Here is a 25,196-nt window from a genome sequence, read left to right on the forward strand (position 1 = left end):
CTTTGGGGCCAGCGACCATAATTCTATTCGTTTTAAAGTCGTGATGGAAAAGGATAGACCAGATCTAAAAGTTGAAGTTCTAAATTGGAGAAAGGCCAATTTTGATGGTATTAGGCAAGAACTTTCGAAAGCTGATTGGACGCAGATGTTCGCAGGTAAAGGGACGGCTGGAAAACGGGAAGCCTTCAGAAATAGATAACAAGAATCCAGAGAAAGTATATTCCTGTCAGGATGAAAGTGAAGGCTGGTAAGTATAGGGAATGCTGGATGACTAAAGAAATTGAGGGTTTGGTTAAGAACAAGAAGGAAGCATATGTCAGGTATAGACAGGATAAATCAAGTGAATCCTTAGAAGAGTATAAAGAAAGTAGGAATATACTTAAGAGGGAAATCAGGAGGGCAAAACGGGGACATGAGATAACTTTGGCAAATAGAATTAGGGAAAATACAAAAGGTTTTTACAAATACATTAAGGACAAAAGGGTAACTAGGGAGAGAATAGGGCCCCTCAAAGATCAGCAAGGCAGCCTTTGTGTGGAGCCACAGAAAATGGGGGAGATACTAAATAAATATTTTGCATCAGTATGTACTGTAGAAAAGGATATGGAAGGCATAGACTGTAGGGAAATAGATGGTGACATCTTGCAAACTATCGAGATGACAGAGGAGGAAGTGCTAGATGTCTTGAAACGGTTAAAAGCGGATAAATCCCCAGGACCTGATCAGGTGTACTCGAGAACTCTGTGGGAAGCTAGAGAAGTGATTGCTGGGCCTCTTGCTGAGATTTTTGTATCATCGATAGTCACAGGTGAGGTGCCAGAAGACTGGAGGTTGGCAAATGCAGTGCCACTGTTTAAGAAGGGCGGCAAAGACAAGCCAGGGAACTATAGACCGGTGAGCCTGACCTCGGTGGTGGGCAAGTTGTTGGAGGGAATTCTAAGGGACAGGATGTACATGTATTTGGAAAGGCAAGGACTGATTATGGATAGTCAACATGGCCTTGTGCGTGGGAAATCATGTCTCACAAACTTGATTGAGTTTTTGAAGTGACAAAGAAGATTGATGAGGGCAGAGCGGTAGATGTGATCTATTTGGATTTCAGTAAGGTGTTCGACAAGGTTCCCCATGGGAGACTGATTAGCAAGCTTAGATTTCAGGGAATACAGGGAGAACTAGCCATTTGGATGCAGAACTGGCTCAAAGGTAGAAGACGTGGTGGTGGTGGAGGGTTGTTTTTCAGACTGGAGGCCTGTGACCAGTGGAGTGCCACAAGGATCGGTGCTGGGTCCTCGACTTTATGTCATTTACATAAATGATTTGGATGCGAGCATAAGAGGTAAAGTTGGTAAGTTTGCAGATGACACCAAAATTGGAGATCTAGTGGACAGCAAAGAGGGTTACCTCAGATTACAACAGGATCTGGACCAGATGGGCCAATGGGCTGAGAAGTGCAGATGAAGTTTAATTCAGATAAATGTGAGGTGCTGCATTTTGGGAAAGCAAATCTTAGCAGGACTTATACATTTAATGGTAATGTCCTAGGGAGAGTTGCTGAACAAAGAGACCTTGGAGTGCAGGTTCATAGCTCCTTGAAAGTGGGGTCACAGGTAGATAGGATAGTGAAGAAGGCGTTTGGTAAGCTTTCCTTTATTGGTCAGAGTATTGAGTACAGGAGTTTGGAGGTCATGTTGCGGCTGTACAGGGCATTGGTTAGGCCACTGTTGGAATATTGTGTGCAATTCTGGTTTCCATCCTATCAGAAAGATGTTGTGAAACTTGAAAAGATTTACAAGGATGTTGCCAGGGTTGGAGGATCTGAGCTATAGGGAGAGGCTGAACAGGCTGGGGCTGTTTTCCCTGGAGCGTCAGAGGCTGAGGGGTGACCTTCTAGAGGGGCATGGATAGGATAAATAGACAAAGTCTTTTCCCTGGGGTCGGGGAGTCCAGAACTAGAGGGCATAGGTTTAGAGTGAGAGGGGAAAGATATAAAAGAGACCTAAGGGGCAACGTTTTCACACAGAGGGTGATACGTGTATGGAATGAGCTGCCAGAGGAAGTGGTGGAGGCTGGTACAATTGCAACATTTAAGAGGCATTTGGATGGGCATATGAATAGGAAGGATTTGGAGAGATATGGGCCGGGTACTGGCAGGTGGGACTAGATTGGGTTGGGATATCTGGTTGGCATGGACGGGTTGGACTGAAGGGTCTGTTTCCGTGCTGTCCATCTCTATGACTCTATGAGAGAGTGCAAAAGCAGGATACAGACAGTCAGAGAGAATGAGATAGACAGACAGGAAAGTGGAAGAGTAAGCAGGAGCCAATGTCAATTCTGTAGCTGACCTGTTGGAAAGGCTGTGCCATCTGTCGCAGGAAGTGCTTGGCTATTTGCACTGCTTCATCCACGGTGAGATTGAGGTTACTGTCTGTGATGTGTTCCTGAATCCAGCGAGGCAGCTTCCCCCGCTTATCAGCTCGAGCAAAGCGCTGCCCAGAGAAAGCACTTTGAATCAGTGATAATGCGATGGACCCAGGGAGGGCACATGGCCCTTAACCCAGTGGACAGTCTTTGAGATGGGGGCCAAAACACAGCACGGTCACTCGCTGTTTAGTACATGTGGCCACATTACTATATTTAGCCTCAGTACAGTATGCATGTGGCCTGCAGTAGTGTACATTACCCACAGCCTGTGATACAGTATGCACGTAGCCTGTTACCCTCAGTACTGTATGAATGCTACCTGTAGTATAGCTTATGTTACCCTCAGTAGTGTGCATGCAGCCTGCAGTATGGTACACATTTCTCTCAGTACAGCGTGGACATGGTGCATGGCAGAGTATGCAAGCAATTTGTTATACAGCCCACATGTGACCCAAAGTGCAGCATACACATGGTCCACAGCACACAGAAACTAGTTCATGGGTCGAGAGGGGGAGGAAAGAAGAAAAATGGAGAATGCTGGAGTGCAGCCTTATGGTTCTCTGCAACCTACAGTCCCCACAGTGCATTTCTACTTACTTTAACTGGTTAATGTTTCTGTGTCTGGATGTTTGGAAAGATCTGCTCTGAACTCTGACAAAGCATCTGTACTTAAATTCCAGATGAGAAGCTGAGGTGCTCAGTTCTGTTACCATTAATAGCTTGGGATATTTGGGAGCTGATAAGGATGGCAGTGTTGTACATGGTCAGCGAGCTGCATAGCAACCGCTTGTAGAGGCAAATAGCATAACAAATCCACAAATTCTTGTGGGAGGAGTTCAAGGTTGTGAAATAAAGGTTCTTATTGTGGTTTCACAATCTGAGGCTATTCTCCACCATGCAGTCTCTGATACTTAGCACAAGCCAAACTCTGAATAACCCTAAGCTAAGCAACTTAATCTGCATTTATTCAAATCAACTCACACTATGACCATGGATTTATGATGCTGTCTGTTTGTAGAGATACCTTTCCCATATGGACAGCAGCAGTTCAAGGTGGCAGTACACCACTGCCTTCTCATGGATAATTGGGAATGAACAATTAATACCAGCTTTGCTGGTGACATCCAACTAGAACAAAAATGTTGATATGAGGGATCATTCTGAACACTTTGCTGCTTGATCTTATACAATAATAAGGCCGCTTAAACCCTAAGTTATAAACCTCCCGGGTCACTTGGATTTAAACAGCACAGAAATAGATTATCTTGCAGCTGAACAAACAATGCTCCTGAAAAAGACACACAGTCCATGTTTAATTCAGTTTGATCAGTAATCACAGGCAAATTGCATATTTACTAAGACTGGTTTCAAATTACCTTGTCTGCAAAAATCATGAGCCCGTAATCAGTTTTTCCACGAATGACTCTTCCTACACATTGAGCAGCATGCCTCATGGCATCAAAAGTCAGGAAATCATTCTCTCGGATTTGGAACTGATCCCGGATGTATTCTAAACGTGCCTGTAGATTACAGAGACTCCATCAATGAAGTTCAGAAATATCAAGACAGTTCTTAAATTTGTTTTTGCATAATAGAACTCACTTCCAGATCGTGCCCTTTGCTTTGTCCAACATCTTCTCTACTTTCAGCATCTCTTGTGACCTTTTCCAGCCACTATAACCCTCCCTCATCTCCTGTCACCACCTCTAGCCACTATAACCCTCCCTCATCTCCTGTCACCTCCTCTAGCCACTATAACCCTCCCTTACCTCTGGTCACCTCCTCGAGCCACTACAACCCTCCCTTATCTCCTGTCACCACCTCTAGCCACTATAACCCTCCCTCAACTCCGGTCACCTCCTCCAGGCCCTATTGATACTGCCTGACAAATTGAGTTTCCCCATTAATTTGTTTCTTTCAGATTTCCAGCATCTGGAACATTTTGTTTTTGCATTAAAAATAAGAGATTACCATTTAAAATAAATAATCAAAAAATGGAGGCAAGGAGAAATATTTATCAGAAGGTGTGAATAGGTTTATTGAACATTTTTAAAGCTAGATACAGACAGATTCTTGACTAATAAGGGACTCAAGAATAATCTGTGACAGGTAAACAGTGACAGTTAAGGCCACAGCCAAACCAGCTATAATCTTATTAAATGGATTGTATTATAGACCCCCTAATAGTCAGAGGGAAATTGAGAAACAAATTTGTAAGGAGGTCTCAGCTATCTGTAAGAATAATAGAGTGGTAATGGTAGATTGGGACTGCCATAGTGTAAAGGCTTTAGATGGAGAGGAATTTGTTAAGTGTGCACAAGAAAATTTTCTGATTCAGTATGTGGATGTACCTACTAGAGAAGGTGCAGAACTTGACCTACTCTTGGGAAATAAGGCAGGACAGGTGACTGAGGTGTCAGTGAGGGAGACAGTTGAGGCCACAGCCAGGCCAGCTATAATCTTACTAAATGGTGCAGCAGGCTTGAAGGGGCTGAATGGCTTAAACTGGCCTCTAAGATACTTCAATATTTGGAAGAAAGTGAGAGTCCTTATGCCTAAAATATCAAATCTTCTGTTCCTCGGATGCTGCCTGACCTGCTGTGCTTTTCCAGCACCACTTTCTCGATTTCTACTTCAGTAACTGGTCTAAGCAGGCTGGTGCACAGCATACACGTGACATCACATTGAGACAAGGAGCAGAAATCCTGAATAACATTTCCAATCGTGACCACAGGGCCACTGAAATCGATCATGGACACCCCGAGTACACAAACTGCAAACAGTGGAGATCGAAGCGACCCATCTTTCTGCCATTCCTGCTGAAACACATAGCTAGGTGACTGCTGGTGCAGGGCTGAGCATGGTTAAAAACAGAAAGACTCTGATAGTTTTTTTTTATGACTAAGAATCATGTAATTATAGCACTTTTTGTGGCCTGTAATGAGATGAAAATGCTTTTAGGCCACTTCAGCTGGGTGGAATTATTAGACTTCATGTAGGTGCAAACATTAGTTTTCTTCCTTGTTTACCTTCTATTACCCTTAAAACTGAGGGCCAACCCATGCTGTATCAAATCAAATTAGTGGCCTCAGCATTTCAGCCTTCAGTACAGTTAGACCCTGTCATATAGAACGAAGTCCGCACTAACAACAGAACATCACTTCACTGAATTAGGTGCAAAGCACAGCAGATGATAATGGCAATATTTCAAAAACTATTTTCCAATGTGACCCTATTTTAACTCGCCTCTACATTCTCAAATGTAATCAGCGATGGGTAACAAAGACTGGCCTCACCAGTGATGCCCACGTCCTCGTTAATGAATATTAAAAAAAACTGAAAATTAACATCACTTCCAAATACCAGCAAAAACAAAACAGCACAGGAACCTTTAACATTCAATTATTAATGTATATATGTTAGAAATCACAAACACTTATGAAAATCTGTGCTTTTACAGTTCTTTGTAAAAATGTGGTAACTGTCTGTACCCATGCAGCCAAATAATCGATGTGCTAACCCTAATCCTATCACAGGTGACTGAAGACCTATTGATGCCTTCTTTCTCCTCATCCAGATATACACTTCTTTCTGCTGTCCTTGTCCTGGGAGTGTTTGATGGCGACTGTAGAGAGGGAGCTTTACTCTGTATCTAACCCTGTGCTGTCCCTGCCCTGGGGGAGTTTAAGGGGGACAGTGCAGAGGGAGCTTTACTCTGTATCTAACCCTGTGCTGTCCCTGCTCTATGAGAGTTTAAGTGGGACAGTGCAGAGGGAACTTTACTCTGTATCTAACTTTGTGCAGTCCCTGTTCTAGGATGACTTATTGGGAGAGAATAAAGGAAGCTTTACTCTGTATCTAATCATCTGTTTGGAGCTGACTCTGTGTGCTCTAATTGATAATAAAAAATATTCACCACCTAAATTAAAAGTAATAAGATACAAACAATCACTGGTGTTCTCAGTGGTTTGTTTATCAGCACCTCTGAAAGGTCCTTTTTTTCCCATACATTGATTCTGTCTGTGTTGCTGGTGCTGACTATGCACTTGAGTCTCCCAATGTTTATCAGGTTATCAGTCACATCACCCAACACCACAAACAGAAATCACCCTGGACAGAGGATACCTACCTTTAGAATCCTGCTCTGAGTGTAGACATAAGGAACACCAAACATAATCACAGCTCTTCCGTAATGATGGACTGTCAGAAAATATAGAGGTAGTATATATCAATGAACACGAGCTGAAACACTGGAATGATTAGATTAGATTAGATTGCCTACAGTGAGGAAACTGGCCCTTTGGTCCATCAAGTTCACACCGATTCTCTGAAGAGAGACCCACCTAGACCTAATCCCCTACCCTATATTTACCCTTGACTAATGCACCTAACACTATAGGCAATTTAGAATGGCCAATTCACCTGACTTGCACATCTTTGGATTGTGGGAGGAAACTGGAGCGCCTAGAGGAAACCCATGCAGACACAGGGAGAATGTGCAGACTCCACACAGACCCTGTCACCTGAGGCGAGAATCGAACCCAGGTCCTTGGTGCTGTGAGGCAACAGTGCTAACACTGAGTCACTGTGCCGCTGTGAGCTGAAGTTAATTGACTGGGATGGCAGAACAGAAGAAAAGCATGTGAAAAACATCTGGCAACTTGCGCAACTAGTAACAAAATCAAAAGAAATTCTGCAGATCAAGGAATCAATTACAGGTCAATTGGTACATCTCTCTCTTACACACACAGACACACACACATCCAATGTGCCTCATTTGACATGCTGCTTCAGGTCATGTGAGAGGGTAAAAAAAATTGCCAGATGCAATATAATATGTAGAAATGTGAGGTTATCCACTTTGTCAAAGTATATCCTAAAGGTTAAGGGATTAAGAGGTGTTGAAGTTCAAAAGGACCTTTGATGCCTTTGTAATGTATCACTGAACATTAACATGCAGGTACAGTACGTAGTGATATTTTGGCCTTTATTACAAGAGGCCTTGGGCATAGGAGTAAAAGTCCCTTACTGTAATTGTAGAGAGCAGACGTAGAGTACTGTGTGCAGTTTTATTTCTTTAATTAAGGAGAGTTATACCTGCCACAGAGCAAAGTTTCACCAGTCTGATTCCAAGGAAGCAGGGATTCCCCCATGAGGAAAGATAAATAGATTGCGCCCAATATTCTCTGGAGTTTAGAAGAATGAGAGGTGATCTCATTCATACAGACAAAATACTTAAAGGGGAACCAGAGGCTGGACACAGGGAGGGCGGTTCCTCTGGACTAGGGGTGTTGGACCAGCCACTGATGACTGAGATGGAGAGGAATTTCTTCACCCAGAGGGCCGTGAATCTTCCACATTCTCTGCCTAAAGGAAATGGAAGCTCAGTCTTTGAATACGTCCCAAGCTGATAGGCTGACAGATTTCTACAAATTAAAAACATCAAGTGATACAGGGACAGTGCAGAAGGATATTGTTGAAGTATATGATCAGTCACAGTCCCACTGAATGGTGAAGCAAGTTTGAAGGGCTTAATGGACATCTCCCGCGCCTCTCTCTTTTGTTCTTGTGACTAAAAGCTGATTTTAAGGAGCATCCTAAAAGCAAAGAGAGAGAGGTGCAACAGTTTCAGGGAGGGAATTCCAGAGCGAAAAACTCAGGCAGCTGAAGACACAACTCTCAATGAAGGAGAGGCTGGAGATACTGATACTGTTTACACAGGAGCACAGAAGGCTCAGAAAAGATTTAATAATGATCTTTAAAAACTACAAAATGTTTCAGTAGACTAAATATTTCCACTGGCTATTGATTCAATGAGAGATTATCAATTTAAAACTGTCAGAGTGTGCAGAAAGGGGTTAGTTACACCTTGGTTTAGTAGCTGGTTAATCCTTTACAACAGGAAATGTGGAGGCTGAAATCAGTGCATCTTTGCTATAACACTGCACCATAACTGTAGGAGGGCATTCTGTGATGTGCAGTCACTGTGCAATATCGCAGGGAGTGTCCACATCAAAAAAAGCACTGAAACTGAACAACTGTAATGCTGTAGATGCCGTTCGTTCAAAACTCATTTAGAGTCATAGAGATGTGCAGCATGGAAACAGACCCTTCGGTCCAACTCGTCCGTGCTGACCAGATATCCCGACCCAATCTAGTCACACCTGCCAGCACCTGGCCCCTATCCCTCCAAAACCTTCCTATTCAGATACCCATCCAAATGCCTTTTAAATGTTGTAATTGCAGCAGCCTCCACCACTTCCTCTGGCAGCTCATTCCATATATGTATCACCTTCTGCGTGAAAAAGTTACCCCTTAGGTCTCTTTTGTATCTTTCCCCTCTCACTCTAAACCTATGCCCTCTAGTTCTGGACTCCCCCACCTCAGTGTCTATTTATCCTATCCATGTCCCTCATGATTTTATAAACCTCTAGAAGGTCACCCCTCAACATCTGAGAATTCAGGGAAAACAGTCCTAGCTTATTCAACCTCTCCCTGTAGCTTAAATCCTCCAACCCTGGCAACCTCCTTGTAAATCTTTTCTGAACATTTTCAAGTTTCACAACATCACTTCTTCATTAAAGGAACGTGTTTCGTTAAGTGCAGCAATGAATAACTGAAGTAGGGAGCAAGGCAGCAAGGGAAGGGTCAAGGTTGATAGGGAAGGGGAGTGGTAAAGGCATTGAGGGGAGAGTCAAGCGAGATAATGAGGAAAGCATCAAGGGGAATGGTGATGGAAGGGAGTGGGAAGCCAACTGAGACAGCGAGGGGGGTAGTGCAGTGAGATAAGAGGTGCAGCAAGAAGGCAGTAGTGACTGTTCATCATAAACTGGGGAGTATGAGTGCCAGGTTTGCAGTACTCCACACACCGAGTGCTGATATTGTCTTCCTGACAGAAACTGACAATGGCAGGAGCAATTATCTCTTGTGGCAGGAAATCAAATGTTTGTCAAAATCTTGGATGAATGGAGCAGTGGGATCGGTTATGGACTTTATAGCAAAGGATTGGTGCTGACTTAATTATCAAAGTTTCTGATCCAACTGTACAGATATGAAGAGGACTCTTCCTCAGTTATTCTTAACAGATACTCAGACCAATCAGATGTCAGACTGGCATTTTCCAACATCTAAAAGTGACATTATTTCACTGCATCAAATACACAATCAACTTTCCTAATGCCAAGGTGAATTGCTTGATAAAGTCCCACTGCAGCAATAGTATCTCTGTAGAATTATCTGTCCTGGTGAAACATTGCATCATCAGGTAGACTGTGACTGTACAGGACCTGCATTAAAGCTTCATTGGTGATCAGGAATGAGCACTCGATCAGCATTCCATCTGACTGCATCCACGTTTCATTCTCAATAACACAAAGGAACTGACGTGTAAATCTGATGGTATGGAAATTGGTAGGCTGATTCTGCTACTCCCTGAATTTTACATGCCAATGTGTTGAACAATTTAACAAACAGGCACCACATTCATGAAGCAGCGATTCACATTGCAATTACACCTCTCATAGCAAAGTGACAAAAATTAATCATGACACTGACCAAAATCTATCCCCTCGGAGACCTTTCCTCTAGCGACTGACAGTAGGATGGCGCCTCGTCCATTCTCACATGCCTGCCAATGAAACAGAAACAGAAACATCACTGAGCAGTAGCTGTTGGGAGGGAATTGTAGCACAACTGTGGAATATACAGTCACTCAGCACAGAATAGGCTCTTCAGTTCATCAAGTCTGCAGTGCCCTACCTACACTATCCCCACTTTCCAGCACTGGGCCCATAGCTTTGAACATTATGATATTTCAAGTGCCCATCCAAGTACTTTTTAAAGATTGAGAGGTTTTCCTGCCTCAACTACCCTCACAGGTAGTGCACTCCAGAATTTCACCATCTTGTCAGTGAAAAAAATGTTTTCCTCAAATCCCCTTAAAATCTCCAGTCTTTCACCTTAAAATTATTTCTCTTATTATTGATCTTCAACTAAGGGGAATAGCTGTTTTCTATCCACCCTGTTTATGAACCTCAGTCTGGTCCCCTCTCAGCCTTCTCTGCTCCAAAGAAAATACCCAATTTGATCCAGCCTCTCTTCATACCTAAACTGCTCCAACCTGGTGATCTTCTCTGCACTCCCTCCAGATTGCTTTCTGGTCCTTAATTCACTCCCTTATCTGAAGGGACTGATTCCATGCTGGGAGGTAATCATTAGCCAAGTGACAAGTCTCCCAGTGGGAGCCCAGTCAACTACCCAGTGGAGGGCATTAATCCAGTGCCCAACCTGCCCTCATCAGACACCCATGTGTACTCAAACTATTTTCTGTCTCTGGATAGCAATCAGAATCCACTTTCCCCCAAAAAAAACACAGACTGTGGGTTGAAAACGACACCTCCTAATTTCTGTGGTTAAGTGTTCAGTGGAACATTTTTGCTCACTGTGTGCAGTGCACAAAAATCTCACTCTGTCAGGCCCTTGAAATATTTTTGATCAGTCACACTTTCACTTGATCGTGGCCATGTTCAACATGGCCTCTGTAGGTTCATGCAGATTGCTGCATACGTGGGAACATTGTTCACTGCACAAATTACTCAAGTATAAACCAGACTCACATCCCAGGACAGAGCTGAGGGACCGCGGCACAGTTAGAGGGTCAGCACCGAGGGCGTGCCACAGTGATGGAGGAGACCATCATGTCAGTCAGATGTTAAGGTAAACATCCTGTTGACCTGTCTAGGTGCGTATAAACCAGAATTGACAGTGTGCTCTTGAGGTCAAGGTTACATTGACTCCCTTGACCATTGCTGTATCAACAGATTAACAGTCAGTTATCAATACTGATAATACCAGAATTCTCAGTATTGCCTTGGGTAATACAACCCTACTTTGGTTTCACTTACCTCCTGGTATTTCTCCAGGGCCACACTGGTCTCTGCAGCATCCTGAGTTTCAATAAATATAAGTTTGTTACGTTGAATATTTTCAAGAATTCCCTAAAAGGAAAAAAAGGGAAAAAAAAAAGTTTTCTTAGCCCATAAAGCAAGAAAGAAATGTCATTCCTGGTACAGGTGATCTTATTGGGCACAAAAACAGACAATGCTGGAAATACTGAGCTTGCCAGGCAGTGTCTGTGGAGAAAGAATCAAAGTTAGCATTTTGCTTTGAGGACCTGGTGAATGGGACAAGTTCGAGATGTAAAAGGATAAACTTAGTTTTTATTTGAATTCAGTCCTATCCTCTCCTTGTCCACTCAAGTGAAAACTTGTGGAACAAGAAATTATTTTTCAATTAGGCAGTTTACTGCGGCCTGGACAAAATGCTCAGACGCAACGCTCTTGACAACTTGAGAGAGAACCCTGAGATAGCAGTGAGGGGTAAAGCAGTTTAATGCACGGTGTTTATAAGTAAAAGGACCCTGTCTTCCTACTGGATCTTTAGGACAGGATTTCAGTCTGCAAGATCAGACAGTTAGCATTCGCCAACCATTTTTTAAAAAAGTTTCAGCAATTAAAGGGGCCCCACTGTTCACACTTGCTTGGAACCCCACAACAATCATTGCTTCATTGGAGCTGGCAATCCCATTGGAAGGGGGAGTAGGTCATAACCCATGGGCTCGGAAGCCCTATTCTCAGAATATATTTTGTTCCTTTACTTTTACCAACACCATCCCATTTTGCCATGCACCTTCATCCCAGCACTTAATGAATCGCTCCTGCTTCCACGCTATCACAGAACTTCTCTTCTTCTGCTGCTCCCCCATCCACCTCTGTACTTACTTAAACCCTGTGACGTCTCTAACTTTTTCCATTTTTGATTAAAGGTTGTTTTCCTTGTATTGAATTTGGTATCTGGGAGTAGGTAATTAGTCAGCTCAGAGTATAAACAGATCATGGATTAGTGGGTGCTGGAAGAGCACAGCGGTTCAGGCAGCATCCAAGAGCAGCGAAATCGACCTTTCGGGCAAAAGCCCAAGCTTGTATAAACAGATCAGGCAGGAAGGGGAGGTTGACATGGAAAGGAGAAAGAAGGGCAAAAAAGGGAAGCAAAGGACAAACAACAAAACACAAACATGCAACTAGACAGATACAGGAGGAAGAACACAAATACCCACACATACATCCAATCATGTGCAGGCCAGTGCAAATGTACATATGCATGCATAGGCAGGCAGTCTGACATAGATACATGCATCTTATTGTAATGAATACCACACAATGAACTGTGTCTACTGTCCCTAATTTTGGTTACTCACACAAGTCAAAGCCACTGTCAACAGATCGGATAACTCAGGATAGACCACAAGTTGGAACAGAGATATGCCTGTCAGTGGCTGCACATAACAGTTACTGAGCTGGGGCATGCTATCAAGTTACAAAGAGGAATATTAAAAACAAATCTTCTTGAGCCAGGAGACCTGTCCTTGTTGGAACTTGTCACGTCCTGAATCAGCAGTTGCTGTGAAGGTTGAGGGAGTCTGAAGGAAAAGCCCGTCATTTACCTGTTCATACCAGGAGGCTACGATATTCTCCATGTAATGGTAACTAGTGAAGAAAGACACAATTCCATCTGGGACAATGGCCGACATCTCCAGCAACAGGTTACCATAGTTACGAATCACAGCTGGAGCCAAGAGAGAGAACTCAGTTATTATCAAAGGTTGCAATTACTGAGGAACCCCAGCAAAAGGTGAATGTCCTCATTACGAAAAGTGGAGAATAGCAATTGGCTTGTAACCAATCTCAGCAACTGAGAAAGTGTGGAGGTTGTCAAACCTCAAGAGAAGTGAGTCAGAGCAAAAGGTAGTGAGTGTGCAGGGGCAGGAGAACTGGTTGGAGGGATTGAATAGTCTATTTCTGTTCCAATGGTAAGACAGAGGTTTTGGACACATCAGGAGAAAGTTCAAAGGGACAACAGATTCAGTGGAAAGACTGAGTGAATGGGTGCAACAGTAGATTTGCAGTTGCTTGAACCCTGCGCCCTGCACACTCACTGCCTCTTACTTGGACTCATTACCCAAGGTTTTACAACCTCCACATTTTCTCAGTTTCTTTTTGGGGAGAAATAAAAAGCAAGAGAAGGAACCCCTTGGTAGGAGTAACTTACAAATCCCTGAACAGTACTTCCAATGTAGGGCACATTATAAACCAGGAAATAATGAGGGCTTGTGAGAAGGGTACAACAGTAATTATGGGTGATTGGAACATACACATTGATTGGATTAATCGCTTTGGCAAGGGTAGCCTCAAAGAAAGGGTCATTCAGTGTACGCAGGTCTGTTTCTTACAGCAACATGTCAGGCAGCCAATCAGAGAACTGGCTACTTTAGTTTTCCTATTATGTAACTAGAAAGGATTGATAAATGGTCTTATAGTTAAGGATCCTCTTGGAAGGAGTGACCACAACATGGTGGTGTTTCAAATTCAGATTGAAAGAGTGAAGACAGAGTCCCAGTCAAGAGTTTTAGTGTTGGGTAAAGGTAATCACACATGCCTGAGGAAGGAATTGGTCCAAGTGGACTGAGCCAAAATATTAAATGGCAGGACAGTTGAAGAACTGTGGCAAATGCTTGGGGAGATATTAAATACCTTCCAATCAAAGTATATTCCTAAGAGGAAGAGGAATTGTAGAAAGGTGAAAAATCATCCATGGCTTAACAAGGAAGTCAAGGATCACATCAAGGGCAAAAAATGTAGGGCATAGCATACGGCAAAAGGTAGTACCACTCTCAAGGATTGGGAGAACTTTAGATATTAGCAAAGTGTTATGGAAAACAAAATCAAAAGAGCAAAGAGAAACTACGATAGGAAACTTACAGAAAACCCAGGTACTGACACCAAAAGCTTCTCTAAGTGTATAAAAAGGAAGAAAACAGGAAAAATAAATGTTGGTCCTTTAGAGAATGAAAATGATGAGGTCATATGGGAAAATCAGAAAAGGCAGAGGCACTAAACTCATATTTTGTCTCTGTTTTCAGTGAAAGATAATCATTTCTTCTCAAAACTGTAGTTACTACAGGAATTTGGTGAAATGACTATGACTAGAGAGAAGGTGTTAATTAAACTGATGGGATTAAAAGCTGCTAAGTTCAAGGGGCTGATGGTCTGCACCCTACAGCATTTAAGGAAGTGGCAGCAGAAATACCAGATGTATGAGTTACATTTTTCCAAAATCCCCTGGATTCTGGAAAAGTACCAGTAGACTCAAAACATACTAATAAGACCATAAGACATAGGAAGAGAAATTAAGCCATTCAGCCCATCAAGTCTGGCTAATAGGTTTTTCAACCCCATTCTCTCTATACCCCTTGATCCCCTTGACAATAAAAAACCTATCTATCTCCGTCTTAAATATACACAATGACTTGGCCTCCACAGTAATGTGACACTGGATTAGAGGTGCTGGAAAAGCACAGCAGTTCAGGCAGCGTCCGAGTAGCAGTAAAACCGACGTTTCGGGCAAAAGCCCTTCATCAGGAATACTGACAGAGAAGCTGCAGGGCTCCACCCTCAGGCACTCTGCCTGCATTCCTGATGAAGGGCTTTTGTCCGAAACGTCGGTTTTACTGCTACTCCGATGCTGCCTGAACTGCTGTGCTTTTCCAGCACCTCTAATCCAGAATCTGGTTCCCAGCATCTGCAGTCATTGTTTTTACCACAATAATGTGACATCACTGTTCAAAGAAGGAGATAAACAATAAGTGGGAAACTACAGAGCAGTGAGTTTGATCTCTGAAGTGAGGGAGTTGCTGGAGTCAATCATAAAAGAAGTGATAACTGAACACTTGGGAAAACAAAGCTCAATTCACCAGTCAACACAATGTTATGAAGGGCAGGTTGTGCTTGACAAACTTGCTAGAGTTTAAGATGTAACCAGCATGGCAGATAATGGAAATCTGGTGGATGTGGTATATCTAAACTTTCAGAAGGCATTTGACAATGTGCTGCATAAAAGGCCAATCCAGAAGGTTAGATCCTGGGGGTCAAGGATAGAATATTGACTTGAATAGAAGGTTGACTGACTGAGAGAAAGCAGGTGGTCAGAACAAATGGGTCCTTCTCTGGATGGCAACTGTAACTAGTGGTGTGCCACAGGATTCAGTTCTTGTATCTCAAATATTTACATGCTATATAAATTATCTGCAGATAGGAACAGAATGTAACATAGCAAAATTCACAGATGGACATTGAGGCGCTAGGAGAACGGGCCAGCATCTGACAGATGGAGTTTAATGTGAATAAGTGCGAGGTTGCCCATTTTGGCCAGAAAAACAAAAGGGCACATTATTATTTGAATGGTAAGATTTCACACACCTGACTGGCAAAGAGATTCATTACATTCTGTAATCAGGGCAACCTCGAGTATCCGAAAGACACGGGCAGGGAGTATTAGGTTCGGATAATCAAGTGTTCGGATAACATTTTACCCAAGCATTGGGACCTTGAGATCTTGTTCGGATAATCCGAAATTCAGATAATCAACGTTGAAATCCCTACTTCTGCCTTGGACAAATATTTGATGTAAACCCAGACGTAAGGGTGATTATTCAACTGTCTAGGTTTCAATTGGGACTGGGAGGGGCTCTTGACTGCTGTAACCAGGCCTAAGAGAGATGCATCTGCTCATAGTGGGATCGTCCACTCACTCACCGATATCCTCTCTCGTTTCAAACTTGGAGCTGATCGTCACCTGGTCATTGCCTCGTCCCACAATCTGAAAAGAATACAAGCAGCTGAGGAGTGATACTTAACCGTAGCAAGAATGCTTAAACAGGAGGAGCAAAATAACCGTAAAGATTCCAGATAAAAGGGACAAACACAGATTTAGACAAAGTGGTTAGAAGATAACTCCATCACTTTCAAGAACCACAGAATTGTTACGGTTTAGAAAGAGGCCATCCAGCCCATTGTGTCTATACTGTCTCTCTAAGCATTTTTACTCCTGCATCTTCCCTGTGACCAGATACATTACTTCTATTTAAGTAATTATACAATGCACTCTTGAATGCGCATATAGAGCAGCAGGGTAAGACAGCACAGAGTCAAGGTGTGAAGTGAAAAGCTAGGAATTAATTCTCTTATGGACCAGGCTAGACCACCTCAAAACAGTTCAAGAAGGTAGCCCAGACCCTAACTTTTCTAAACGTTTAAGCAGGTGCGAGTGTATGTACCAGGAGTGATGCAACTGGCCTTATCTGAAAAATCAACTGACTCTAGCAACGTAAATTATGCTGGTCCAAATACCTGCAACATCCCCATAAACACCCCCTTAGCAAAACAGGTAAACTCAAACATAGGTTCTTACATGAGAGACGTCAGAGAGAGTCAGAGACAGAGAGAGCGAGCGAGCGAGAGAGAGAGAGAGAGAGAGAGACACACAGAGAGAGAGAGAGACAGACAGACAGAGACAGAGAGAGAGCGAGCGAGAGGATTAACATGGAGCTGTTTCTTTGGGTCCAGCAGCTTCCCAGCTAAAACTGGAGCAGTTGCTGCGAAACAGAACAGTTTGCTAAAACCAGCACAAACCAAACCAGAGGAAGCTGAGGTGGGAGAACTGACCACTCCCCTTTCATTGTGCAAGTGTTTTTTTAAAACTTAAAAGTTTCTTAAAGTAGATAAATCCAGACATACTGGAACCTCCGTCTTTATGGTCTCTCTTAAAAAAAAGCCCAAAGACAACATAACCTTGTTAAAGGAGCAGCATTATCACAAGTCCTCACACAGCGGGAGAATACCAAAGTGTAACCCGGAAGAGCTACGTTTACCCTGGAATCACTCAGAATATATTTGGATGGGAGAGGGATGACATCAAACAGCTGAGAGAGGCAGGGATATCAATGCCTTGTTTAAACTGACAATGTGTAGAAGCCTCATGCCACATTAGACATGCTCACACTAGCTGGTATGGCACTGAGTCATGGAATAACTGGCAGAACTATGCTGGGGTCATCCTGGTCTATGCTTCTGACAGTGGGATTTAAATACTCAGAGAAAACTAATTTGTTGCTTGTGGCATTGCACTTGGTGAGTTCTTTTTTAAAATAATGTGGAAAAAGATTTAGAAATTTTGTCCACAAAATCATCTGGCATCTGATCTCATTGCTGATAGAAACTGGAGACCCTAGCCCTGAAAATAACAACAGAAAATAAAGCTTTATAAAGGAATGGTGTGACTTACATGAGCTTAATGATAGTTTGATACAGGGAGACTCACCAGGGGACAAAGGCAGGTCCTTGACAAGGTCATGGTAAAAGTTGCCATGATAACAGGTCTGAAATCGAGAATCTTTGGGTACATGTCAAGTGGAGACAATGTCTGGCAAAAACACAACAAAAAAAAACACAATGTATTACTTCAAACCAGGAGGAGGTTTCAGGTGGAAAGCAAAAAGACAAAATGATACTTCCTTGAACAAAAGGAAGAGTGGCTGCTAGTTGAACCTAATGATGCCGAAGAGTCAGGATAGAGCAACTAAACATGATGAATGGCAGATCAGGTTCGAAGGGTCGAATGGCCTGCTCCTGCTCCTATGTTTCTATGTTAAAAGATTGGGATTGGCTTCTGATGGTGTAACTGACATTAGTAATGCACCAGGATTGGGAGGAGTAAGGAATGTGGTCGGAAGAAACACAAAGGACAGAGAGATCTGAAAAGGGTTATGAATACTTTAAAGACATCTGAGAAGTATTTAGATGTGCATTTGTAATGCCAAGGCATACAGGGCTATGGACCAAGTGTTGAAAAATGGAATTAGAATAGTTAGGTGGTTGCTACTGACTGGTGCAGGCTTGATGGACAGAAGGGCCTTTTTCCATGCTGTAGGCTCTATGACTATATGAGGACAATCTTTGGAAAACAGTATATATTATGTACACTGTAATTATAGAGAGTTGCATTTTATTGGTAGAGGAATTGAGTTCCGGAGTCCTGAGGTCATGTTGCAGTTGTATAAGACTCTGGTGCGGCCTCATCTGGAGTATTGTGTGCAGTTTTGGTCGCCATACTATAGGAAGGATGTGGAGGCACTAGAACGGGTGCAGAGGAGGTTTACCAGGGTGTTGCCTGGTATGGTAGGAAGATCGTATGAGGAAAGGCTGAGGCACTTGGGCTGTTTCATTGGAGAAAAGAAGGTTTAGGGGTGACTTGATAGAGGTGTACAAGATGATTAGGGGTTTAGATAGGGTTGACCATGAGAACCTTTTTCCACGTATGGAGTCAGATATTACAAGGGGGCATAGCTTTAAATTAAGGGGTGGTAGGTATAGGACAGATGTTAGGGGTAGATTCTTTACTCAGCGAGTCGTGAGTTCATGGAATGCCCTGCCAGTAACAGTGGTGGACTCTCCCTCTTTATGGGCATTTAAACGGGCATTGGATAGGCATACGGAGGATAATGGGCTCGTGTAGGTTAGGTGGGCTTGGATCGGCGCAACATCGAGGGCTGAAGGGCCTGTACTGCGCTGTATTTTTCTATGTTTTTTTTCTAATGACATCATTGTGTTGATAATGTGCACATTGTCTGTGTTACATCGAGCTTATATGAGGGAGGTATGAGCTATCTTGATAGAGTTAGATGTATAGAGAGCGAGTGAGCGAGCGAGCGAGCGAGAGAGAGAGAGCGAGTGAGCGAGCGAGCGAGAGACAGACAGAGAAAAGGCTTAGGTAGAGCAGAAAGACCAAAATTGACCAGTTAGGCTGAGTGGGCAATCTCTGTGCTATTAATACTTTGTAATTATGAGAAACATCAATACTCAGAATTATTGATTTTACCCTCCCTTAGATTAATGAGACCTGTAAGCAGATATATATCAGGCAGAGAATGATAAAATGATTGGGATGAGAGTGGGAACAGTGATACGGATTAACTGAAGCAAGTGTATCACGTAATACTGAAACAAGCTGTTTTAAGTGAAACCAACTGCCACAATCTCGATACACAACATATCCTTAATGATAAGTCTGTACAAAGTAGAAATGTAAACAGGGGATGTGGATATCACCAAGCCACAGAGACAAAATTACATAAAAAAAATTGTGCAACTTACCCCTGAGGTGATAATCACAGACTGAAATCGCTCAAACACAGGCTTGATGGCAATGGATGGGTCCATGCAGCTTATGAAAAGATTTCAAAAGCATAATTTTAGGAGTATACTTCAAATAAACACAAATTTTATTTGTATAGAATTTCATTAAACCATTCTTATCTGGACTGGTTTTCAATGAAGCCTTAATATATCAAAGAGCTATACTGATGGAACGGCACCTTGTAAAATGATCATCTCCTTCAACAAAAGAATTCTCCAACTTACCTTGTTCAAGTTTATCTAAAATATTCTTCAAAGTTATGAAATGTGTATAATTTTATTCCATAATTTCAAATATTATTTTTAAATCAACATTTGAAATTGAATTTTCTTAATGCGAATATCTTATCAAAGGGAAATTCTGTATGTGAACAGCTGTAGGTCACACTGCAGTTACAGACCTCTGACCAATAAGTGGCATCATCACAAAATGTTATGGCCTTCCAATACAGTCATACATCACAAAACAGACCCTTTGGTCCAACTTATTCAGGCCAACCAGATATTCCAAAACGACAGTCTCACTTGCCAGCATTTGGCCCATGTCCCTCTAAACTCTCCCTATTCGTATACACATTCACTGTAATTGTCCCCTCCTCCAGTACTTCCTCTGGCAGCTCATTCCATTAATGCACTTATTGAAGTTCTAACCACAAATAAAAAGATCAGTTCTACTACAAAAGCACTGCTCTGAACAATCAGACCAGGCCCTTAATTTTCAAGATTAGAGTGGTGCTGGAAAAGCACAGCAGGTCAAGCAGCATCTGAGGAGCAGGAAAATCAACGTTTCAGGCAAAAGCCCTTCCTGATGAAGGGCTTTTGCCTGAAACGTTGATTTTCCTGCTCCTTGGATGCTGCTTGACCTGCTGTGCTTTTCCAGCACCACTCTAATCTTGACTCTGATCTCCAGCATTTGCAGTCCTCACTTTCGCCTGAATTTTCAATGTCAACTACCATTTAGACTGACTCTACACAAGCAGAAATTTAATTTCACAAATGGAATTTAAACCCTGTTTGCTCTGTACTACTTTATTTCACACTAGCATGCACATTTATTATCGAAGCCATTCAGGAAACGTGAAGAAACGATCAATGTAGGACCTTGTCTGGTGTCACTGGTGGGTAGTCTAAGGTCTGATGTCATGGTACTGGCCTATCCCTTCATCGCTGCTACTCAAGCACTCCCTACAGCATCTCAATAATGCAGGAAACACAGAAGTGAATTTGAGGTCAGTAAGTATTGCAAACTTTAGACTCCAATCTAGACACAGAAAAGGAAGGAAGCCAATATAGATCTGCATCAGCAAGCAAGTACAACTGTGATGGATGGAACACATCTGGATAGAAGTCATTTTAGATTGACTAGATTAGACAGATTATATTAATTAGTTTAGTTAGATGTGATTAAATAAATAAGATTCAGTTTGACTTGATAAAACATTGCTAGCACCAGACATCCTACATGGTCACAGTCAGTGTCAGATTACAATTGGATCTAATCAGACATTGTGTCTTCAATTATCTGCTCCCTTGGTCATACTCTGATCTTCATAATGGCTGTAAAACATTTAATAACCAATGGTAGACAGTGACATCATTCAGAAGCTACTTTGTGGCATAAAATGAATTCTAATCCTTTGACCTACTGGCCATTGCTAAACGGAAATAAAACTGTGCTTGGTTACAGATAAAAGGAAATTTCAATCCCTATTGACTGGAAGGATCTTTATGATTGAGCTAAACATCTCTGGACAGGTTTTAAATTTCTCAGGAGCGAACACCCACAGGCCATTAAATTAGCAACCTGATTTAGGGATAAAATGAAAAGCTAAAACTGTGGTAGGACAGAGCAAATCTTCACTCTGCACCCTGGACCATACTAGACTAGACAGTTGGTAAAATGAAAGGAAAACCCTCAATGTAATTCCAAAATATAACAAAAACTTTCTCCGTTAACCAATATAATTTGTGCAGATTTCGGCCTACCTGAAGTGAAGTATTGGATTAATAATTGTTGGCGTTTTGTCATCAAAAGGTTCCATGATGATGGTAAAACCTTGGTTAGTAAACAAAAATACCATGAGAACGTTTTAGGAAGTGCTGAAATGTCAAACAGCAAATTGCCCACATGAAGGGCTGCACAATCATCCACGTTTTGCATCTTATGATTTACTGATACCATTTCCTATATTAGGAATATGAAACAGGAGTAAAACCAACTGAACCATTTCCTTCCGTATCCTTGACTTGGAGGGAGCTGAGTAAATCATGTTGTGTCAGACACCATATAGGGGCCTAGGTTCTGCAAAGACTTCCTGCAGACACTTGTCCATCTCACTCATCAGGACACTGCTGGGGCAGAGAATCTCTGGCAGGTCAGAAGGTAATCATCCCACCACACACTCAGAAGAACAGCACCAACATGAACCACCTCATACTCTCTTTGGGCATCTTCTATAGGCAATTCACAAAGAAAGACTGACAGGAAACCTCTTCCCAGGGCAGGTTGTTGAGATTCTGAAAGGTCAGTATCTAAATTAACTGGAAAAAGAGTTCATAGAGCCTTACAACCATTATAGCATAACAGGAGGCTATTTAGCGCATCCAGTCTTGCCAGCTCTTTGTAGAACAATCCAATATTTTAAGGTGTAATCTCCAATTATTGATGTCTGCTCCTGATAGGATCACTTCTTCATCAATTTCCTCCCCTCCTCACCTGAAGATGTTGGAAACAGATCTATAGCTGCCAGTTGTTAATTTACTCGAGTGTTCAGTTTCCTTTGAAATTTAAAGGGAGTGAAACATCAGCACAGTGTTTGAACCGTTTCCCAGAAATCCAGAGAATTCTGGAAACACCTAGTAAGTCAGAGAACCTCAGTGAATAGATGGAAGTAAACTATCAAGTCATCACTGACAGAAATATTAACCCAACCTTTATCCACTACCCAGAAGTGTTCTGACCAACTGAATGTTTCGGCATTTGCCTCAGACTGAGGCAAACACATTAGCAGTAAACTGGAGATCACACACACTTCCTGTAGGAACATACCCCAAACTCTGGGCAATTTGGACACAGTCTGATGAAGGTCAAGGCCTTGAGACTCCCTAAATAAGCACAAATTCCATTATTCAACACTGTTCAGATTACTGGAAGATGATCCCAAGTATACTGGTCTGCAGCCAGCCCAAACATCTATCATTTCAAAATCTGGTTTATGAGATCACATGAAGACCAACACAAAGAAGCACAGTAGAGCTCATCGACAGTCTAGAATCTAATTTAACTGCCTGGTGCGGGAGTCAGAAATCTGAAGATTTCCTCAGCTTCACTCACCAAAGGTACTGCAACAACCTTATCACAGATGCATTTCTTCAATGCTTCACGTGATTGTTGATAACATTGTAAACGTTAACGGTCTACTTGACTGTGTCAGGGAGAAGGGGAATCCCAGGCTGGCCTCAGCCTACCCAATTATTGTCCAGCTGATATCCGGCCAGCATCTGAGGCCAGGAACTGCCTATTGTTCGGAGGCACTGAGGTCAACTACAGTCCTTCTGTGACTTGCTAATTAGCACAAATCAGAGACTCAAAAGCCTTGTGATGTCTCTGAAGTACAAATGCAACGATAAAGCACTAAGTGACATTTCCAGTACAAGAATCACTACCTTTGGCATAAGTGCTGACCAATGTAGCAAAGTTTGAGACAAGTATAATCGGTGAAAAGTTGCTGAGATCGGCAATTTCCAGCGTTTGCAGCAAAGACCGCAACCTCTCTGAACAGAACCTGGAGAGAGACAGAGAGAGAGGGAGAGAGGGATACACGTACATAGGACACAGATAACAATATCATCATTCTGACTGCATTCAAAACTAAGTTGCAAATGCCAATATGTCAAATAGCCATTGAAGAAACCACAATCACAAACTACACAGTTAAGGGTAGCTCTGGTTGAGTTTCACCTTCAACACATTGAAGGGAAGGTGGTGGTACAAAGGTAAAGTTAGTGGACCAGCAATCCAGAATGCCCAGCTAACATTGAAGGCATTTGAACCTGACCATGGCAAATGGTGAACTTTGAACTCAGTAAAATTTCTGGAATAATGTAAGCCAGTCTAACGATGACCATGTAATCACTGTTGATTGCTGTAAAAACCCAGGGAAATCATGAATGCCCTTCAGGGAAGGAGATCTGTCATCTTTATCTGGTCTGGCCCAAAACGTAAACACCGACTTATGACAATGTGGTTGATTCTTAATGGCAATTGGAGATGGGCAATTAATGCCAGGCCTTGCTAGTGAAACTCATGCCACGAATGAATAGAAGCCAAGCCCCTCGGTTCAATTCTCAATGTCCTCAAATTTAGCAGACCATAACTCAGGAGGGGACAGAGGTTGGTCCTGGTTACCCACCCCAGTTGGAAGTTATCAGCCCTATTCACCACAGTTCCTGGTCTAACACTTGGTTTGTGGCCCTACGATGATCCAATAATTTGCACACAGAATACTGGAAGCTAACATCAGTAGAAGTGACCATATGTTTATCAGAGTTTTGACAAAACCTGAAGTCCTTTACAGAAGGAAACCTGCTGTCTTTGTCTGGCCTATGACTAGAATCCCTACCCTCATGGTTGATGCTTAAGTAGCCTCTGAAGAGGCTTTCCAAGGCATGTATCAAAGATTTTAGGGTAACTTGGACTGGGCAGTAAATGTCAACCTTGCAAGGTGATACCCTCAGCTTGACAGCAATTCGTTAATATTCAGGTTCATTTGAAGAATGGGCACATGGATAAAGTGTCAATGGCCATGGACCAGTGTTCCTCAGTACCATCAGGAGTGATGAAGAAACGGATAAACTAGATTAGTCCAAGATTCTGTACCTGAGAGGTTTGCGTTCAATGCAGACTTTATCAAAAACATCTTTCAAGAAAGAGGGTGGGTTCTCAGCAACCACATGGTGTACTCGTAAGCGGGACTTCAGATACTCCACAAAGCGCTTCATAAACCCAACAAAATGCTCAGCCGTGCGAATATTACCAGGAACAGACTCTGGATTCACAACAAAAGAACAAGTGATTAATGCTCAGCTCCATTTTCCTGAATCCAGGTGAGGAGGCAGGGTGCGTCAAGGATGAACAACAGAGGCGACAGGACCATGAAACAAATCAATCATTATGTGATGTGGGTAGACAGAATGCAAAGGGAATTCAAGTCTGAAACAGCTAACATTGAGGAAGCTGCGGTTCAAAGTCAATGGGTATAGTATAGTTACATTCGCAAATGCCCAGGACATACCTTTTGGAGAAGAGAGAGGAAATTGGAGATAAATTGGCGAAAATAAACTGAATTTCCATCAGGGTGCAGTACTCTGCAGCTTACCATAGTCGAAAGAACAGTTTGAGTGTAAGTGCATAGGAGTTCATGAACATTTTGCAATTGCTGTCATTTACTGTACCTTGTAGAATTTCATCTGGCAATACAGGATTGGCTAAATAGACATCTGTTTCTCTGGCAATGTGAGCTTCTTTCAGCCCCTCCACTAATTGTCTGTATTCTTCTTTCAGTTTGGCAGCATCTGTTTCCTTTATACTGGAGAGAAAAACAGTTGTTGGCGAGAGGATTAACAACCATTGAGTGAACGTCTAATATGTGAGAAAACACATCTCCATTTTGATTATTTTTAAACTCA

The 25,196-nt window shown here is 42.4% G+C and overlaps 1 protein-coding gene across 3 annotated transcripts in view; it reads right to left on the bottom strand.

Annotated features, from left to right (window-relative positions):
- Positions 1-25,196, bottom strand: part of ercc2 (excision repair cross-complementation group 2) — a 45,977-nt gene that overhangs the window by 787 nt on the left and 19,994 nt on the right. For 2 of the 3 annotated variants that reach the window (XM_060856276.1, XM_060856277.1), the window contains exons 10-22: positions 24,963-25,096; positions 24,388-24,556; positions 23,175-23,293; positions 21,495-21,564; positions 19,467-19,536; positions 17,635-17,736; positions 16,071-16,134; positions 12,923-13,044; positions 11,325-11,417; positions 9,976-10,048; positions 6,551-6,621; positions 3,798-3,941; positions 2,343-2,486 (exon numbers count right to left, since the gene is read on the bottom strand). In XM_060856276.1, the coding sequence (XP_060712259.1) occupies positions 2,343-2,486; positions 3,798-3,941; positions 6,551-6,621; positions 9,976-10,048; positions 11,325-11,417; positions 12,923-13,044; positions 16,071-16,134; positions 17,635-17,736; positions 19,467-19,536; positions 21,495-21,564; positions 23,175-23,293; positions 24,388-24,556; positions 24,963-25,096 (1,375 nt within the window). The remainder of the gene's footprint in view (positions 1-2,342; positions 2,487-3,797; positions 3,942-6,550; positions 6,622-9,975; positions 10,049-11,324; positions 11,418-12,922; positions 13,045-16,070; positions 16,135-17,634; positions 17,737-19,466; positions 19,537-21,494; positions 21,565-23,174; positions 23,294-24,387; positions 24,557-24,962; positions 25,097-25,196) is intronic. The other variant, XM_060856278.1, reaches the window with a different exon arrangement.

The sequence above is a fragment of the Hemiscyllium ocellatum genome, chromosome 47 (assembly GCF_020745735.1).
Source record: "Hemiscyllium ocellatum isolate sHemOce1 chromosome 47, sHemOce1.pat.X.cur, whole genome shotgun sequence".
NCBI lineage: Eukaryota > Metazoa > Chordata > Chondrichthyes > Orectolobiformes > Hemiscylliidae > Hemiscyllium > Hemiscyllium ocellatum.